Raw genomic sequence first — 20,255 nt, forward strand, 5'->3', positions numbered from 1 at the left:
GTGTGTGTACATATACAATATACAATATACAACATACAACATAAATATACTTTTTTTATATATATACATGAACATACATATATATACACGTACATAAATAAATACAAAACATGTATATATAAAAATATGTATTATTTAAATAAAATATACATATATTTTAATACATAACATATAGTTTTATATATATATATATAAAGTCTTGTGTGTGACACCCATTCTCTGAACAGCTCTCTCAATATATGTATATATGGGCTGGTGTCAGGGGAGAGAGTGCTACCTCTTCCTCCCACCCCCAGTACCTATGTATATACACGTATCTATGTATGTGTGTGTATATAGCAAGAGAGAACTGATTTATACATTTATATTATAAATATATATTATGTATTTATATATGTATATATTTTAATATATTAATATTATACATGTTAATATTTATAGTTTTATTATTAATTATAATCAATAATAATATGAAATAATATCACGACTATAATATTAATATAATGGTAATATAATAACAATATTAATAATATTTTAATATATAATTAATCTACATTTCAATTCTACTATTTAATTATATCACTAATTAATTATATTAGTATAACTAGGTATTGATTATAGTAATAATTGTAATACATTATGTTATATAATTCTATATTCATAATATTAATATCTAATATTAATGATATATTATGGGAAATATCATTTAATAGATTGCAAAGTATTTATAAATACATTTTTATATATATAATAAACTCATATATATAAAAAAGTCTTGTGTGTGAGCCCAGTTCTCTGAACAGCCTTTGGTATATATGTACATATGGGCTGGGTTGGAGTGGGGAGAGAGTATTACCTTTGCCCCCCTTCCCCCAGTATCTAAGTATATACATGTATATCTGTATATGTGTGTATCTAGCAAGAGACCTGTGTTACTGTGTGAGTGAATAGTTGTCTATATGTATATAAATATATAGGGGTCTACATACTGGAAGACAGCTGTGTCAGCAGCTCCCTGTGTACTCTATATATACGTAGTGAGAGAAGCGTGTGTGAGAACAGCAGGCTATGTTGGAAGCACATCCATGTGTATAGCCTTACATGTATGCACAGAGGGAAGTGTTCGGTGTGAAACAGCTCGCTCTACATACACACATAATGAGGTGTGCATAGGGAGACAACAGGGTAGGTTTGTGCAAACAGTACGTGCTCTTTTGAATTGCATACCTATATACATATACACATATGTATAGATGGCTATGTGTCTATACGCATAAGTGTCTGTGTATGTGTCTATATCTATGTGCATGTGTCTATATGAGATGTGTTTGTGTATGTGCATGTGTATGTGTATGTATATGTGTGTGTATATATGTGTATATGAGAAGTATGTGTGTGAGCAATCTGTCTATATATGTATATAACCTCTTTATATTCATATATACATATATATATATCGAGAGAGTAGTGTGTGTGTGAGAAGGGCTCTTGCTATCTCTACTTATGCACACACATACAGAGAGAATAGACTGTGATATATGCATATATTTTTATGCACCCCAGGGATTAGACGTGGTAGGGAGGAAAGAGTGATGGAAAATGTGTGTGTGTGAATTGCTCTTGCTTGTTTTGTTACATATATCTGTGTATGTGTCAATATATAGCTATAGCAAGAGATGGATCGTGTGTGGAGCCAAAGGGCACGGTCCATGTATCTGTGTGTGAGCAGCTCGCTGTGAGCTGTGGATGCACAATGGAGGCTGTAAAGGGTGTCTCTGTGTGTGAAAAGTGTGTGTTCTCTGGTGTGTATGTATATATATATATATCCCTACACACATATATGTGCACAGAGAGACATAAAGCAAGATCAGGTGGGCAGGTCTGTCAGAGCAGAGCTCTCCCCTGCATACATGTGTATATGCACTTGTGCTCACTGTGGCTGCTGTGTCTGACCAGCCCCCCCCCCGCCCTTTCTGTCAGTATTTATCCATGTGTGTGAGCACAGCAACAAAGAACTCTGTGTGCACCTCTCACTCCCACCCTGTATACGTGGATATATGCACATATATACGTATCTGCAGCTTGCTCAAGAGACAACTGTGTGTGAGAGGTTTGTCTGTCATTATATGCGTATAAATGCGTCTTTTTATACAGTGAGAGAATGAGGTGTGTGTGAACAATTGTGTGTGTCTGTAAGTATGAATGCCTGTGTACAGCACAGAACCACAGCCTGCTTTGTGCTGAAGGGGCCTGAAAGCTCCTCCAGCTCCAACCCCTGCCATGGGCAGGGACACCTTCCACTGGAGCAGCTGCTCCAAGCCCCTGTGTCCAGCCTGGCCTTGAACACTGACACCAATGGGGCAGCCACAGCTTCTCTGGGCACCCTGTGCCAGCGCCTCAGCACCCTCACAGGGAAGAGCTTCTGCCTAAGAGCTCATCTCAGTCTATGTGTGTGTGCAAACATGGATGTGTATATGTGTGCATATATATGTATGTATATGTGTATGTGTATATTTATATATAACAATAGATAATGTGTGAACAGCACTCAACCTAAGTACACATGTATGTATAAACATGTAATGACTGTTCTATTTGCTCCTGTATGTACACACATGTGTACAGTATAGATGTGTGATTCAAATGAACAGCTCTCCCCCACATATACACGCGCGTGCGTGTGTGTGTGTTTAAAACAAAGGAAGTGTGTGTGTGTGTAGGGTGTGTAAGTATACATACAGCAAGAGGAGTATCGTGTGTGTATATATCTGTATATGTATATATGTGAAGACAGAATGTGTGTGTATAGGGTACATAAGTATACCTACAGCAAGAGGAGTATCATGTGTGTATGTATCTGTAAATGCACATATATGGAGAGAAAACTGTGTGTGTGCATAGGGTATATGCACACACAAAGAATTGTGTGTGTATAGGGTGTATAAGTATACATACTGTAAGAGGAGTATTGTGTGTGTATATATCTGTATATGCATATATATGGAGAGAACTGTGTGTGCTTATAGGGTATAGAAGTATACATATAGCAAGAGAAGTATTGTGTGTGTATATATCTGTATATACATATATATGGAGAAAACTGTGTGTGTATAGGGTACGTAAGTATACATACAGCAAGAGGAGTATTGTGTGTATATATCTGTATATGCATATATATGGCAAGAGTATTGTGTGTTTGTATGAGCAGCTCTAATTACTTATGTATAGATGCATATAGAGAGAAGTATGGGTGAACGGTCTCCCGGTGTCTATGTAAGTGTACATGTGTGTGTGTGAGAAAAGCTCTCTGCACATACCCATAGTGAGAGAGACCATACCCACATATATATGTGTATGGTTACGGAACCCAGAGGCTGCACAAGTGTATGGGGTAGGGAGAGGATGATAGAAACCATTTGTGAGCACTGCTCTGGCTCCTACCCCAGGTCTATGTGTGGATCTCTATAGGGACAGCAGGGCAGAGTAACAGGTGTGAACAGTGTACGGATCTATGCCTATACAGATGTATACACAGAGTACTGTGTATGTGCATTGACAAGTATGGATGTGTATCTGCAGTGCTATATACTGGGGGGTCTGTGTGTGAGTTCACTCACTCTCCCAGTGTGTGTGCATGTACATATATACAGTTGTGCATACAAAGAGGTGTTCAGGGAGAGCAGTGTGAGAACAGGCCTCTCACTCTGTCTCAGTCTATGTGTGTACATTGTGCATCCATACATGTGTGTGTGTAGGGGGACTATGGTGTTTATGTTCAAACAGCACGTGCTCTCTGCCCCCTCTTTCTCTCACACACTCTCTGGAAATAGGTATATAGGTGCCTATATACATAGCGGGATATATGGGGATATATATACATATATATATATAAGTATGGTGTGAAATATGTCTCTAGATATGGCCATTAGTATGTATGCATACATAGATGCATATATGTAGCAAGAGTAATTGCATGAGAATAGCTCCCTTGGTGTGTGTACATATATACATATACAGAATATGTGAGAAAAGCATGTATGTGTGTGTGACCAGCTGGTGTATATGTATGTATATATGTATATGGCAGAGAGACACATGTATGTGACCAGGACTTGCTCACTGTGTCTCTATAAGCACATGTGCACATGCAGGGAGAGCACATGCGTGTTGGGGCTATTCTCCCCCTTTCTCTGTGTATCTGAGAAGCACAGGTACACACACACACATACATACACATACATACACACACATACACACACATGGCCTCCCCCAAGGCTCTTACTCAAACATTTATATCTTCATGTACCTACACACGTGTGCTCCACTTCACTGCTGGGTGCAAGGGGGGCTGGGGGGGGGATGTGGGTCCACCCCTGGTCACTACACACTGCCAACACACAAGGGCCATCACAGACCATCACTGATACAGGGGTAACCAATGTACAGGGGGGTAATACAGAGAAATTGTACAAGGGGGGTAAAGGAATTCCTTTGCTTAAACAAAAGCATTGTCTGTGCTATGTACCTGCCACTGCCATCTTGCCAAGGCATTGATTACTGCTGGAGGGGGAGAAGCAGATGCAGTTCTACTGACAAGGGACAAAAGCACATGATTGGTTCTACTGATAAGCCGGAGAGAGGAAGACTGGGCTCCGACCATTAGGAGGCCATGTCTGAAGGTTAAAAGGTGTAAGGTTTAAGAAGAGGTAGACCCATTTACTTCATCGTGAAGACCCCTACCCACAGGAGGAAGACTCATTTACTTCATCCTGAGACCCCTGCCCATGACCAGAAGGGGCACTGCGCAGGTGCAAAGGACCTTCCGGCTCATTATAATACAAAGCGGGGATAGATAATAAATACGTATAGGCAGATTGAGCAACCTCATGTCTATGTATGCCTTAAGAGAATAAATGTAAAGGGAGAACAACCCTGAGGTGTGCATGCTTTGGAGGAGCTATCCCCATGCACCTCAGCGCTGAATAAAAGCATACCTACTTTACAACTTTAACTAGTTGTGGAGTCTATCCGCACATCATCACTGGCCAGCCTTGACACGCCGCGACTGGAGAGCTTTGATTGCAATACTGACACGTTCATGTCAGTATCTTACATATATACAGCCCGTGTTTGTGTGGGTGCATTCACTTACACCTCTCTTACAGTCACAGCTATGACAGTAACTAGTAACTATGATATATTCCAGGTCTATAACACACATGACCCCCCCCCCCATACAGCCATGACGAACAGCAAGCTTTCATTTGGTTACAGCTCGAGATCTGCACGCAGAGACACGCATGCTCCACACACGCACACACACGGATCTATACATTACACAGCCTTACACACACACACGCCATGGGGTTCCTGGGGGGCCGGGGGGGGGGGGGAATCGGTGCCCCCACCCCAGCACTTCTCAGCTCCCGGGGCCAGACACAACTCATCACAGGATGTCCGGACCCTGCTGATGGGGGCACCCCGCTGCTATGGGGTGGTCTCTCGTCGGGGGGTGGAGCGGTGGTGATTGAGGGCACCCCCTGCGGGGAGGGACGTGGGGCACTGCCGGGCAGGAGCCGGTGTGGGCAAAGGGAGGATCCAGCGGGTGGCCCTAAGGACCACGGGGGTGGCAGCGGGGGCTCATCCCCGCCGGTGCGGGGGGCCCGGCAGAGGGAAATGGCGGAGAGGAGCGTGGGGATGGGGAGGGGGGAGGCGGCGGCGCTGTGCGGGCTCAGCGCGGCGTGCGTGAGCAGGGGGGAGGGTGCGAGAGTGTGCGGAGCCTACGTGTGAGTGCATGTGTGTGCGCGTGCACGTGTGTGCGCGTGTCCGTGCGTGTGCGTGTTCATGTGTGTGCGTGTGCACACGCTTGTGCGCACCCCTGTGAGTGTGCCCGACACCGCCGGAGGGCGCACACGGATCCCCCCCACGTACGGGGTCAGAGGGGCCCCGCCGGGCCAGGCCCGGGGCTCTGCGAGGGGGGGACCTTGTGCACACCCCCCCCCTCCCGGGAAGCCTCGTTCCCCGGTGGGGTTTGAGGGGGGCGTAGTTGAGGGTCACAGCACCGCTGCTGCCCCCCCAGCCCATGCAGAGCTACGGGATGCAGCGGGGGTAGGAGCCGCCCCCCCGCACTGCACCGAGCCGGGGTCTCCCAGACCCCCCCACGAGCAGCGCTTCCCGCATCCTCCGCTGCGGGGCGATGCCCGCCCCGGGTGGGGGGCAGTAACCACCGGACACGCAGGGCTCCCGCCTCAGGGGCCCGGTCTGGGCGTCCGCGGGTGTGGGGTCGATAGGGGGGCGGCCCCCACGGCTGGGGCGGGGACCCCCGGCCTCGGCTCGGAGCCTCCGCGCTGCTGCCGGCGGCCGCGGGAGGGCGTCGCCTGTGTTAGTTCCCTTCGGAGAACCCGGGGCCAGCGCCGCCGCCGTGCCCCCCGCCCGCCTCCCGCCTCCCCCCCCCCGCGGCGGCCCCTCTTGGGCTGCGGGCGGCGGCGGCGGGGACGGGGGGGGGGCTCTCGGCGGGGCTGCAGCGGCCCCCGCGCCGGGCGCCCCCCTCCTCGCTGCCTCCTCCGCGGAGGGCGCGCCCCCGAAATCGCGGCGGGGGCCGCGGTGCGGAGCGCGGCGGGGGGGGCCGGGGCGGCGGCGGGGGGGGAGGCAGCGGGGGGCACCGGCGGGGCGGCGCGGGGGGGGCCGGCGGCCGCGCGGGAGCCCCGCGAATGGGCCCCAAGAAGCACAAGTCGGAGCTGGCGGCGGACCAGGCTGTTGTTGTTCTCAACGTGGTCCGCCCCGCGCCCATATAAAGGGCGGCGGCGGCGGCGCCCGCTCCTTCAGAGCGCGGCGGCGGCGGCGCGGAGCCGAGCGGAGACAGAGAGCAGCGCGCGCGCCCGCCGGGCCCCCGCCACGCCGCGGTGCCCCCGCCCGCCGCCGTCCCGCGGCACCATGTCCGTGGAGCTGGAAGAAGCCGATCTCCCCCTGACCGAGGCGGAGGAGGTGCCGCTTGCCCCGGAGAAGAAAGGGGCCGCAAAGAAGGCGAAAGGCGGCGGCTCCTCCTCGTTGTCGCCGTCGAAGAAGAAAAAGAACAACAAAAAGAAGAACCAGCCGGGCAAATACAGCCAGCTGGTGGTGGAAACGATCCGCAAGCTGGGCGAGCGCAATGGCTCCTCGCTGGCCAAGATCTACAACGAAGCCAAAAAGGTGGCCTGGTTCGACCAGCAGAACGGTAGGACCTACCTAAAGTACTCCATCAAGGCGCTGGTGCAGAACGACACACTGCTTCAGGTCAAGGGCACCGGCGCCAACGGCTCTTTCAAGCTCAATAGGAAAAAGCTGGAAGGAGGTGGTGAGGGGGGCGCGGGCAGCAGCGCCCACAAGTCCCACAAGAAGGCGGCGGCGGCCTCCACGTCCCGGCGGGCGGAGAAGAAGCCGGCGGCCAAGAGCAAGAAGCCCGAGAAGAAATCCCATAAGAAGGGAGCCGGCGGCGCGGCGACTAAGAAAGACAAGGGCAAAGCTAAGAAGGCCACCAAGAAGGGAGCCGCGTCCCCCGGGGGCAAGAAGGTGAAGAAGTCGGCAAAGCCCAAGGCACTCAAGAGCAGGAAGGCATGAGAGCGGGGCGCAGGGAACCCCGCCGCCCCCGGACTGTGAGCCCCGCGGCACGGACTGCACCGCGGACGGACCCCAGGGGACCCGCTTTGTCTTTGTGTTGCTGACTCGGCTCCGCAGCCGCTGCTGTTCGCGGTGAGCGGGGCTGCGGCTGTCCCAGCCCCCCCTTCCCGCCGCCTTATTTCCTCCATCCCCCGCTCTCCCCATCCCGCCGCTTCTCCCCGATCGCGCCCCTTTGTTGTCGGCCGTGCCCCTCCCCGCGTGTAACCGGTTCCCGTTCCGTTCCCTCCCCCCCCCCGCGTCCTCTCCCGTTCCTCCCCGGTGCTTCCCGGGGATTTTTCCCGCCCGGTTTCCATGGCAACCATTGCGCGGCGGCGCCCCCGCGCCACGTGGGCCAGCTCCCGCCGCTGGGGCCCGCGCCGCGCCCCGCCGCCTCCAGCAGCCACGGCGCCCCCTATTGGCTCCCGGCCCCCGCTGCCATGGCAACGGCCCGTTGGTCGCCAATTGGCTGCCGCGGCGTCGGGTGCTCTTAAAGGTGCCGTCCGCGGGGCGCGGGCTCAGGGCGCATCGCCAATGGCCTTTAATTCTGTTTGTAGCCGGTTTTGGGTTGATTTCCGTTATTTTTACGTGTGGGGAGGGGGGTTTGGGGTGACTTTTGGGGGTTGTTTTTTTTTTCATTTATCGTCGTTTCAAATAAATTGGTACAAAACGCGGCTCTCGTGTGCTGCCTGCGGCAGTGGGAACCACAGAGGCTGCGGTGCCCCCGACAGGGGGGACCCCCCTTCCCGCACCCCTCACTGCCCTGCCCGGAGCGGGAGTGCGCTGTGCGGTGCGAGCGGCAGCGCGGGAAGGCAGAGCCCCGCCGCACACCCAACCCCCTGCCTATTTATAGCTCCCACCGCCGCGGTTGCATAAAGCCCTGCCGGGGATCTGGGCCAGCGTGTGCTGCTGCCTGCAGCCCCGCATCCACCGCGGCCACCCTCGGCCGGCAGCGGGGGGAAGGCCTGACCTGTGCGCTCTGCAGCAGGGCAGGCAGCAGGCAGAGGGGCTGCGGCAGCACCGCACCTCACAGGGGGCTGCGGTCAGCCCCGGGCCAGGCCAGCCTGGCTGCAAGGAAAGATGTCAGGAACAGCTTCACATCGCACTCTGCCACCTCCATCAGTGTCAAAGGGGAGCATGAAGCAGGAGCATCTCCCTCTCAAGCTGCTGCCAGCCCTCCCAAGCTGCTGCACCCAGACAGGCAACGGCCACAGTCCCAGACCCTATGCAGCTGCTTTACTCCTTTGCCCCTCAGAGCACCAGCAGGGACAGGAGAAGTGAGTTTTACTCCCTGAAGAAAGACCCATCAATACATTCAAGCAAGGGAATCCAGGAGAGCTCCTCAGAGCCCAGTAGGGCTCTGCAGCTGGGAGGCTGCAGCCTCACCTCCGGGGCTGCCCACCCCAGGCATGAGCCCCTGCCCACACTCTCTAGTACCAGGAGAGCTGCCACAATCCCGCGCACACCTGGGATTGCCTCCTTGGTCAACAGACATTGCAAGCTGCTGAGGGGTTGCTCCTGCAAGGTCCAGCAGTTCCCACTCCAGTGCTTCGCTCCAGCCTCAAGCTCCCAGGGCTGCAGGCAGAGGGGTGTCCCCTCCCCAGGACGGGGAGTCAGACCAAGGGCACCTGCAAGGCAAATTGCTCCACTGGTAGGGAACCACTGCCAAGGTCCATATCACTGCAAAGGACCAGAGGCTTTCCTGTAGGCAGGAACTGGGCAGGTGAGGACAGCAGAAGCAGTGGGTGACACCTCGGGGTTAGCATCTTACCTCAGAGGACACTGCCAGGGCTGTGCTGCTGGAGCATCCTCAGCAGCTCCCACAGGTGCTGACAGCCACAAGGATCAGGCTCTGGAGAGAAATCCAACCCCGAGGACCTCCTGGAACCAGTGACTCCAGTCTCATCCCCAGGCACAGCCAGTACCAGAGCCATGTGGAGGCTGCTGCACACACACACAGACAGCTTCACTGCCAGCTGTGATCCCACCTTCGGGTGCCCATGAGGAGGCAGGGGAAGAGCACACGCTCCCATAAAAGCAGAGACCCAAAGACACCCGCCAGGATCCCAGGACCACTGGGGATGCTCTACTCAACCAAGTCATTCACATTCCATCAACTCAACTGCTCTGGTGCTGTGAGGTATTCAGAGGAACCAGGACCAGCAACGCTGCTCCACAGAACCCTTCTGTGGAGCTGCAGGCTTGAAGGTGACAAAGTCCACTCCTGCTTCCTGCTGAAGACCATGACCTTCCCTCTGCCGGTGATGATGATGCTCACGTGGAGTTCAGGAGGTGATGCAGGTCAAGCACCTCAGCAGCACTCAGTGACAGACAGGATTTCCTTTGGGCTGCCTTGTGCCAGCTCCATGTCATGTGGCTGGTGGAGGTGGCTCAGCACTGAGAGCATCACATGTGCCACCAGCTCCCAGTCACAGCTGTGGGCATCACCCCACCAGCATGGGCAGAGCCACACCATGGCTGGGACAGCTACAGAGCTGCTCAGCCCTGGGGGTGCAGTGCAGCACCCCAACACATCCCCATCCCTGCCCCAGGGCACCCGTATTTAAAGCCTGTTTCTGCCTTTTACCGTGGACAGCACTGGGACAAGGCAGGTGTCAGAGACCAGCCCAGCAGCTCCAGTCCTGACCCACACCTTCCACAGCCCCACACAGCTCTCACCAGTACCCAACTGACCATGCTGGAAGCTCTCTGAGACACACAACCCTTTCTCCCCACAACCCAAGCAGGGAGGAGCTCTGCCTTGCAGACCCATCCCCAGACCAGCAAACCAGGAGATCCCCAACAAAGGGACTAAGACACAGCCCCTTATCCCTAGACCTCTCCCACCCCTTCAGGACCAGCTTTTCCCATCTCTGCTTACTTGCCTGTGGGTCACCCACAGGGTGCCAAGGAACCCATTGGGTTGGAGGAAGCTCCTGGGTCCAGCCTCACTCCTCAGGGGCAGTTCAGGCTTCCTGGTGCTGGTCACAGAGCAACCAGGCAACGTGACATTCCCATAGCAAAGAGAAGAGCCAGGTAAGGGCTTCCTTGAAGGAAGCTGCACCAGAGCTCCTGCAGCCCAAGCATGGAGCAGGGACGAGACACAGCACACTGGACAGTGTTCAAGAGGGAACCAGTTTAATCAGACACGGGGTTTGCACTGTTCTTTCCAGTATCACAAGTCTGCATTTGCTGTAAGAGGTACAAAGCACTCAGGTTGTACAGAACATGGGCCTGGGGGGAACGAGGGGGACAGAACAAGACACTGGGATACAGACACATCGACCTCTGCTCTGGGAAACCCTATACCCCATTTCACCACAGCAGCAGTCACTTCCAGGGGGAAGAGGGATCCTGGGGTCCGTGCTGGCCACCCCCTACCCCACCAAGGTCAGGGCATACCAGGGGACACATCTGCACCCGCATCAGCACAACATATTCCACACGGGAGTGAAAACCCCTTCATAAACCCACTGAGAAGCACCAGGTTCAGCTACTCTATAATAACAAACGTGGAGCCAGGGCAAGTTACTTCATCACAGGATTTAACAGCGGATTCAGAGGTTGAACACATGCTACTTACAGCACATAAGGAGAATGCTCATTCTTGCTGTTTACTTAAAAAACACATTGTGAGGTTCCAATCGCCCGACACTGATGCATGCACACGAGGATTGGCCCCCATGCAAGCAGGGCAAACTGCCTCTGCACCAGCCATCCCGGGTGCCATGGGCAGGACACCGGCCCCATGCTCACCCTGAGCCCACACAGCCGGGAAACAGACACGGCACCAGCCGGGAATGGGCTCAATACAGACTCCAGGGGGGTTAAAACCCATTAATCCATGGAGGGTTACAGTTAACGGAGATCATCGTTGCTTTACTTCCCAGAACCAGGAATAGTGCGGAACAACCAACCAACAGAAAGGAAAGACACGGGAATGTCACTGCGGGAGCGGAGCCAGGCTCAGGGAGCTCCGGGCGAGGCGAAGGGCGGCGGGAGGCAGGGATGGAGCCACAGCAGAAGATGGCAGCTCCCGCTCCCGCCTGACCTTGCGACGCTCTCCGAGGGGATTTGTCACCGCAGCCTCCACCCCAGCCCAGCAGCACCCACGGCGCAAGGGACCCTGCGGCTCCCGCCTGGGGGTGCTGGGGAAGGTGACTTTGCAGGGAGGGACCCGAAATAAGGGGCAATAAAATAAATAGGAGCAGAGCTTGTCGGCAGCGGGCGATGCACGAGCTTCACCAGGAGCAGGGCTGAGCACTCACTTCTCGCCAGCCCAGAAACTTTTCCTGCTTTTCACACCCCCAGCCCCTGCCTCCCGGCTGCAGTGAGGCTGGGGGGGAATGGCTGGGGGGGGGTGGGGGGGGAGACAGCAGCGTCGAGTCCCAGCCTCACACCGGGGTGAGCAGGGGAAGCAGGGGGGGAGCCTGCACAGTCCCGGTGCTGGCAGAGGGGGGAAACATCCGGGGGTGCCTGTGACCACCCCACTGCCAGCCACAACCACCCACAGCAGCTCCGCACCGTGCCCCAACCCTACAGCTCCGGGTGCTGCCGCTGCTGAACGCTGGGATCCAGCTGCCTCCTCCAGACTTCCAGAGGGAAGAGGGGCAGGATGGGGGCACACGCAGGGCCTGGCCTCCCCCAGCACCCTGCCGCAGCCCGGGCTGGGGGCTAGTGGGGGTCTGGCAGGGTGCTGCCGGGGCTCAGCACCCTGCCCGGGCTGGGGGATAGGAAAGGGAACCCCAGCCCCATGGGGAGGGGGGACAGTGGTGAGAAGGGGGCCGGGGTGGGGGGGCTGAGGGGGCAGCGCTCACTTCTTGGAGCTCTGTGTCTTCTTGGGCAGCAGCACGGCCTGGATGTTGGGCAGGACACCGCCCTGCGCGATGGTCACGCCGCCCAGCAGCTTGTTGAGCTCCTCGTCGTTGCGGATGGCGAGCTGCAGGTGCCGCGGGATGATGCGCGTCTTCTTGTTGTCGCGGGCCGCGTTGCCCGCCAGCTCCAGGATCTCAGCCGAGAGGTACTCCAGCACGGCCGCCAGGTACACCGGCGCCCCGGCGCCCACCCGCTCCGCGTAGTTCCCCTTGCGCAGCAGCCGGTGCACCCGCCCCACGGGGAACTGCAGCCCGGCCCGCGACGAGCGCGACTTGGCCTTGGCCCGCGCCTTGCCGCCGGACTTGCCCCGGCCCGACATGGCCGCAGGCAGCGGCCGCTCGCCGCCGCCTCGCAGGGAGCGCCGCGCACTGCCGGTCCCGGCGCCTGCGGGGACACAAACCCCGTTACCGCCATGCCCGGCCCCGCCATCCCCGCCCGCCGCCGCTCCGCGCTTACCGCAGCCGCTCCGCCCTGCGCGCCTCCCGCCGCCGCACTGACAGCCGCGCCGCCGCCGCGCCGCGGATATCGCTGCCCGCCCCGCCGCCCGCCCTTCCCATTGGTGGCCGCCGCGGCCGGCGCGGCGCTGATTGGTGGCTGCCCCGATCCCTGATTTGCATAGGGCTCCCAGCGCCCCGGTTCTGCTGCGGGGCCGGAGCCCGGGGCAGCTCTCGGCGGGGCGCTCCCGGCTCCCAGGCGGCCGCACCGGAGCCCCCCCACACCCGGCAGCAGCGCCAGGGCCGCGGAGGGGCCTTGGCCGGAGCCCGGTGGGTGTTCCGGCAGCGCAACCCCCCCCCGCTGCCCCTTTTGCCCTGGCCAAGTCCCCTCCCCAGCCAGAGCCGCTCCTGGGATGGTGCCAGGGTACCCAGGGAACCCCCCATGGAGCATCCCCCTCGCCGGCAGCGAGCGGTGCCCTCCCTGCCAGAGCATCATCCATCAAAGGGAAACCCTACTCCCCAGCCAGTTTTGGTGCCAGGTCACGCCGGGCTGCTGCTGTCATCTCCCACCAGGCAGGAGCAACCACCGCAAACAGCGCTGAGCGAGCAGCCAGGCTCCAGTTAAAGGTGCTGTAGGTCCGCAGTAACACCTCCTCATTAAACCCTCAGCTTAAGGGTTCTTTTTGGTGATGCTGCTGCTGGTGCTCAGGCCTGGAGGGAGATAATCTGTACCCTGAGTGTCTGCATTGCCGCTGCATCCCCAGCGGAAGGAGGATGCTCCCCAGAGTGGATAAGGTGAGCACCCCCCACCCGTGCTCAGCATCTTTGCTTCCTCCACAGCAATTGGAGACCTGGAATGAACTTGAGTCGATGACCTTCAGAAAAGCCTGAACTGCAGCTACCACTGGCCAGGCCAGGGCAGCTGAGGTGCTCACCAGGAGTGATGGTGGGGCAGGGAGAGAAACCTGCCCCAGGGCTCCTGACACGGAGGTGACAGCCCCAAGCACCTGAAACCCTCTTTATTGTGCCAGGAGCAGTGACTTTCTTGCCTCAAGTCACCATGGGAGTCCTGAGGAGCCAGTCAGCAACAGGCTTTCTGGCTGGAAATCCTAAACCCACCCCAGCTTCCTATGAGCCAGGAGAACTTTTGGGCTCATGAGGGATTCAGGAATGGATTTGTCTCCAAGAGCACTCGGGACTCCCTGGGTCCCTGTCCTGCTGCCCCACGCTGCTGTCCCTGTCCAGGGAGGAGCCGCAGCCCCAGCCGTCCCTGCAGCTCCCTGGGACAGATCATACAAGAGGAGCCCCAGAATAAATCCCCAGGGCATATTTTCCTGTGGCAAATGGAAATGGTCCAGCAACAGGGCCCTGCTGGTACCCTGAGAGCTCAGCAGTGGGTACCTGGCCTCCCCCTCAGCAGACAGGGGGGAGAGATGGGCTCTCCCTGCAGAACGGGGCTGGGGTGGGCAAGGGGCACACACACACACACAGAGCAGGGTATTGTGCGGTGAAGCAGTGAACTCCCTTTTATTGCTTCCAACAGCAGTGAATCGGTGCTTTCCACCAAGGGTCCCACCGTGTAAGGCTTTTGGTCTGTAACATCTGGCTGGGTACAAAATCCCTGACCTCAAACCTAAGCGCTGTTGTGCAGCAGCACTGGGGGGAGCTGAGCTTCCCTGCCCGCCCTGTGTGAGCCAGAGCATCAGCCCTGTGCAGACCAGGAAAATCCGCCCCGAGCTTTCAAATCCCATTAACAAATGATTGCAGGAACAACGTGACCCAGACGCGCTCCCAGCCCCGGGCTCCCCTCCCACAGCTCCTGGGTTTGGAGCCAGGGATGCGCGTGCTGCAGCATGGGATGACTCCGGGCTTTCCTCCTGGTGTTTAGTGCGTGCTCCTCAGTGCCACAGAGGGCGAGAGCTTTAGAAAGGAGTTTGTACAGAACCAATAAGGAATGAAAGAAAGAGGCATTAGCTTGATATCAAAGTAAAAGGGAACAGAAGAGACACGAACTATGAGCACTGTCAGGAGGGAGCAGTGACTCCTCCCTGGCAGGCTCAGATGCTTCTCAGGGTTTATCTGTGCTTGGCACAAGTGAGTGGCTGGAGGGAGGCCAGCAGGTTACATCCTCTCCCATCAGCACCAGGGCAAGCCAAAACCCTTAAAGACAAACACCAGCCTTTAACAAAACACCGAGAACAGAGACAACAACCTAGAGCACTGGATCAACACCTGAGAGGCTCTGAGGATCTCAACACCATCCACAAAGCCTCCCAAAAACACCATTCCTTGTGCTTCAGGAGAGCAGGGGGAGGAAGAATGCCTGGGTCCAGCTGGGCCTAACCCTTGTGCTTCTTGGCAGGTGGCTGCCCCTCCTTCCCCAGCCACTGCTGCAGGATTCCTGCACTGGTTTTCCTGGGGGAAGGGCTGTTGCTGAACTGCTTCCTCCCCTTGGGCAAATCGTTTTCTTTCTTCGGGGAAGAGCCCTCCTGGGAGCTCTTCAACCAGCCCAGCATCACTTGGTTGCTGGGGGTGCTTTTGGCCTCCTGGAGAGACAAAAGGCAGTGGGAGAGACATCAGAAAGAGATGAGAGGCATCAGGTGGGAGTTGGTCCCGGGTGGGATGTGGAGGCTGGAGCATCGGCCCTGCTGCCATCAGCCACATCTGCAGAAGGTTCCCCGGCTGCTGGGAACAGGCTTGTCCCAAGCCCCATTTCACATGGGATTTGCCTCATTTGGCAAAGAAACCCTGGCGCTGGGTGAAGGTTTTCACCCAGAAAGGAGGGAAGGGAATCAATTCAGGGCTCTGCACTCCTGCACAGAGCACAGGCAAGCCCTGCACACGCTGCCTGCTGTGCCCCTCCAGCCAGCACCGTGCCTACAGCCAGCACTGCCCCTGCTCAGGGACACCATGGCCAAGCTCTCCCCCACCAGCACCCACCTTCTTGGCTCCCAGCTCGATGGGTGCCAGGCATTCAGGTGCGTTGTTGCGGATGCTGTTGACAAAGGTGGAGACGGGGTGGAAAACAATGTTCTCTGTGGGCTGGATGAGTTTAACTGCTTCCTGGGTTGGCACTTCAGCGAAATCCAGCCATTTTGTGATGGCGTCATCCCCGTCCAGGATGGCCGGCATCCTAGGGGATGAGACAGTCAGATATGGCAGAATGGGGGGGCAAAAGCCAGGCTTGTAAGCTAGGAAGGCGCTGGCAGCTCAGGGGGAGACCCTAAAACCTCCATGTTGGCAGCGTTGTTCTCAGGCTAAAGTCAAAACCACAGCACTGCACCAGCTACCGAGGAGGAGAGCAATGACTGCTACAGCTGAAGCCAGGACATCTGGAAAGGGCATCAGCCAGTGGTCCCAAAGGAGCTGGTGATGCTGCATTTTCTGCCAGGACATCAGGAGGAGGCAGGGCTCCCTGCCTGCTGCCAGACCGGTGTTAGGCACAGCTTCCTTCTCTGCCCTGCAGACCCCTTGTCCCTTCTCACTTGCCTGTGGTGGATGAAGCTCAGGTCCTTGGAAGCATCCACAGTGATGATGGTGTATGTGTACAGTGCTTCTCCTCCCACCGGTGGCTCCCAGCAGTCGAAGATCCCGGCCATGGTGAGCAACCTCCATCCTTTCCATTCCTCATCTCCCTCCTTCTCCTCAGCCTGCAGGACAGAGGCCCCATTGCCCGTCAGAGCTGACCCACAGGCAGCTGCAGCACCACAGACCGGCGGGAGCTGTGACAGAACAACAGCTCAGACCTAAATGATGAACTGAGCTCATCTGAGGGCTTCCAGGAGCCCTTCTCCTGGTTCAAGGTAACTGCAGGAGAGGAAGCAGGAGCCTCATTGTCCCGCAGGAGAGCCGCTCCTCCCGTGCTTCCCAACACCCGTCTGCAGCTCAGCAAATAAAGAGGCAGCGAAACTGCCAGCCCGGTCCCCTGAGCCACACATCACCCCCATGCAAATCACAGCAGTGCAGAGCACTGACCCTGACCGTGCTGCTGCTGCTGCTGCTGCTGCTCCCCTCCCAGGCCGGGACCGCAGCAGCGGACAGCCCCGAGCCTCAGCACAGACAGCCAGGGATGGGCCCGGCAGAGGGAAGGGGCTCCAGCAGGAGGAAGCAGGGCTCTGAGCAGGGTGCAGGGGTGAGGGATCCCGTACCACGGTGTCCTTGGTCTGTGGGAAGTGGATGAAATACGGCTGCTTCCCCCCACTCTGCTGCTGCCACTCATAGAAGCCGTCAGCCAGGACCACGCAGCGCTTGCCCTTGAGCAGAGCACCCTGGGGGGAAAGCACAGGGGTGAGCAGTGGCACTGGGCAGGCTGCGAGGGAGGATGGGGACCCAGCTCAGCCGCTTTGATCTTTGTGATCAAAGGTGCTTCACCAGCAGCTTCAGTTCTTCTCTTTCAAACCAGCCCCCGTGCAGGGACTCATCCCTGTGCAGCTGGTAAACAGGGACTGGTACTCGCCAGCGAGATGCTCCAGCTCTGGTTTTGCTGGCTCCAGGATCTCCCCAGGCTGGACGCACAGCCAGCAGCAGCTCACCTTGTAGGAGGCCTTGCTCAGCATGGTGTCACTGCGGCAGTTGGAGGTGTTAAACGGCATTTTGGAGGGGTCGTCCTGTTTGAACCAGGAGGGAACCAGGCCCCAGCGCATGTCCATGAGGACCCGCTCAGAGGAGTCAGCATCCTTGTGGAGGAGACAGAGAGGAGTCAGAGCCACGGCATGGGGACCACGAGCATCCCCACAGACCAAGAGGGGCCTCACGGAGCCCTGCGGAAGAGGCTTCCCCCCCATCATGCAGAAACAGCCGCTTGCTGGAACCCTTTGCACATTGTTAAAGGCTTTTCTGTATAAATTAATGCTCAGCACAAAGCACAGCAGGGACGAATGGCAGCCCAGAGCCTCAGTGGGGCTGGCCCCTGCAGGACCGAACGCGGCTTTCCTTCTGGGCACACTAACGGCCCTGTGGGGCTGGCACTGGGGTCCTCAGTGCTTCCCTCTTCACAGCGAGGTCCCAGGGGTGCAAACCTCACCTTCATTTGAATAACGTGATTTCGGCTCTGGCACCCTGTGCTCTGCACAGCACCTGCCCTCGGACACTGCATGTGGCTTTCACTTCCCCCCAGCTCGCTCTCACTTTCTGCCCGCAGCACACGGCTGGGGACCGAGGCCTGAAGAACGGCCATGAGTATATACATCTATATATGTAAATATATAGCTATATATGTATACAGATATATATCTCTATATATGTCTATATATCTATATATATCTCTATGTGTATATAGCACTATATGCTATAGGTGCATGTATATAGGGATGGGTATGTTTTGTGGAAGCCTCCACAGCCTCCCACAGCTCAGGAGTGGGAAAAAGGGCACGCCCCACTGAGCCTGCATCCTACAACACGGTCAGAGACAAGGGGTGGCTGCTGGTGTCTGCTGTCACCCTCCCACCCCACGTCCCTCTGCTCCAGGAGCTTGTTGACTGCTTAAGGGGAAATCATAGAATCATCATAGAATGGTTTGTGTTGAAGGGACCTTAAAGCTCCTCCAGCTCCAACCCCTGCCACAGGCAGGGACCCTTCCACTGGAGCAGCTGCTCCAAGCCCCTGTGTCCAACCTGGCCTTGAGCACTGCCAGGGATGTGGGACCCCAAGGCAGGGCAGGGGGATAGGAGGGATGCCCAGATCATGGGGGTCAGTTCAGTGAACCCAGCTTTGCCCCACTGAGCATGGAAGAGCCGCAGCTCACTGGGCACCCTCTCATGTGGAAACCAAGTGAGACACAGCAACAGCCGTTGTCACTGTTTGAGCCCATCCGGTAACTCAGAACCACGCAGCCGCTTGCTCATGGGGAGGAGAAGGGAAAGAATGTGAACCCCATGGGTTGAGACAAGAACTGTCCAGTAAGTGAGGTATAACACTGTTGCTGGCACCACTAATGATGATAAGGGGAATAACAAGGGCAGAGAATATGAATCTGAAAGGGGAAAAGAAAGCAATGAACACAAGTGATGCCCAATACAACAGCTCACCACCCACCAACCAATACCCAACCTGACCCGAGCAGCAAATCAGGCTGTCTGGGTGACAACCCCACATTTTCTATCCTGGGCATGACGTGCTGTGGTATGGAATATCTCTTTGGTCAGTTTGGGTCAGGGGTCCTGTCCCTGCTCCCCCCCCAGCTTTGCCTCCTCCCTGGCAGAGCATGAGACTGAGAAGTCCTTGCTCAGGGTAAGTGCTACTGAGCAGCAACTAAAACCATCAGTGTTATCAGCGCTGTTCCCAGGCTGGAGTCAAAAACACAGCCCTGCAGCAGCTGCTAGGAAGGAGAAGGACTGCTGCTGCGGAACCCAGGCCAGCCGTACTGGTCATACTGGGTGGGCAGGCTCTGGAGAGGCTGAAACTCGCCAGGACACAGTCAGCACCACGGTACCGTTATTCACAGCACAGAGCTGAGGGGTTTGGCTCTGCTCTCCCCCCATGACCTGCACACAGCAGCGCTGTGAAGGGAGAAAGCCCCAGAAACCCAGAGGAAACCTAGCGAGCACCTACAGACACTGTGGGGAAACCTGCCACAGGTAACCACTTACATAGGAATCTGGGAGAACACAGAGCACTGCCTGCAGTGTGGCACCAATCCCCCCGCCTCAGGAGCACACAAATCCCTGTGGAATGAGGAACTTCACCGCAAGCCACACACACACTGAGCAAAGAGGGGCCAGGGAAGCCGGGAATTCTTTACAGGAGTAACACACACACAGCCTGGGAACTCTTCCCTGTGAGGGTGCTGAGGCACAGGGTGCCCAGAGAAGCTGTGGCTGCCCCATCCCTGGCAGTGTTCAAGGCCAGGTTGGACACAGGTGCTTGGAGCAGCTGCTCCAGTGGAAGGGGTCCCTGCCTGTGGCTGGAACCGGACGAGCTTTAAGCTCCCTTCAACCCAAACCACTGCACGGTTCCGTGACCGCGGCTCTACCCCGGGTACCCCCCGCCCCATCCCGGCCCAACCCCGACCTACCCCGCAGGAGGCGCAGCGGCCTTGTCCCGGTGCGGGAGGGGGGCTCAGGGCCCGTACCTGCTGGAGGTGCCGACGGGACAGCAGCACCGGGCCGCTGGACTGCGGGCCCTTGTTGTACGAGGGCCGGTACCGCTCGGCGCGGATCCACTCGGGCTCCCGCCGCCGGCCCCGCCGGTCGCGGTAGGTGCAGGCCCGGCGGAGGTTGTCGGCGGTCAGGGAGCAGGCGGTGCGGCCGCACATCCCGCCGAGGGGAGCGGAGGGAACCGGGCCCAGAGCCTCGGTAGGGCCGGGGCCAGGCTCCG

At 56.6% G+C, this 20,255-nt stretch overlaps 3 protein-coding genes across 3 annotated transcripts; 1 reads left to right on the forward strand and 2 right to left on the reverse strand.

Moving 5' to 3' along the window:
- Positions 1-6,842: 6,842 nt before the first annotated feature.
- H1-10 (H1.10 linker histone) lies at positions 6,843-8,241 on the forward strand. Its single transcript, XM_005145835.3, has one exon. The coding sequence runs from the start codon at positions 6,934-6,936 to the stop codon at positions 7,594-7,596; it is 663 nt and encodes a 220-aa protein (XP_005145892.2). The 5' UTR covers positions 6,843-6,933; the 3' UTR covers positions 7,597-8,241.
- Positions 8,242-10,753: 2,512 nt separating this feature from the next.
- On the reverse strand, positions 10,754-12,967 carry LOC117436667 (histone H2A type 2-B). The gene is made up of 2 exons (XM_034066181.1): positions 12,964-12,967; positions 10,754-12,891 (listed from the first exon to the last, which is right to left on the reverse strand). The coding sequence occupies exon 2, from the start codon at positions 12,824-12,826 to the stop codon at positions 12,446-12,448; it is 381 nt and encodes a 126-aa protein (XP_033922072.1). The 5' UTR covers positions 12,827-12,891; positions 12,964-12,967; the 3' UTR covers positions 10,754-12,445.
- A 1,472-nt stretch (positions 12,968-14,439) lies between these two features.
- HMCES (5-hydroxymethylcytosine binding, ES cell specific) lies at positions 14,440-20,245 on the reverse strand. The gene is made up of 6 exons (XM_034066557.1): positions 20,011-20,245; positions 17,474-17,617; positions 17,090-17,209; positions 16,431-16,591; positions 15,882-16,074; positions 14,440-15,487 (listed from the first exon to the last, which is right to left on the reverse strand). Exons 1-6 carry the CDS (start codon positions 20,191-20,193, stop codon positions 15,281-15,283), a joined length of 1,008 nt encoding a protein of 335 aa, XP_033922448.1. The 5' UTR covers positions 20,194-20,245; the 3' UTR covers positions 14,440-15,280.
- Positions 20,246-20,255: the final 10 nt, after the last annotated feature.

Source organism: Melopsittacus undulatus, chromosome 9 (genome assembly GCF_012275295.1).
Source record: "Melopsittacus undulatus isolate bMelUnd1 chromosome 9, bMelUnd1.mat.Z, whole genome shotgun sequence".
Classification (NCBI taxonomy): Eukaryota; Metazoa; Chordata; class Aves; order Psittaciformes; family Psittaculidae; genus Melopsittacus; species Melopsittacus undulatus.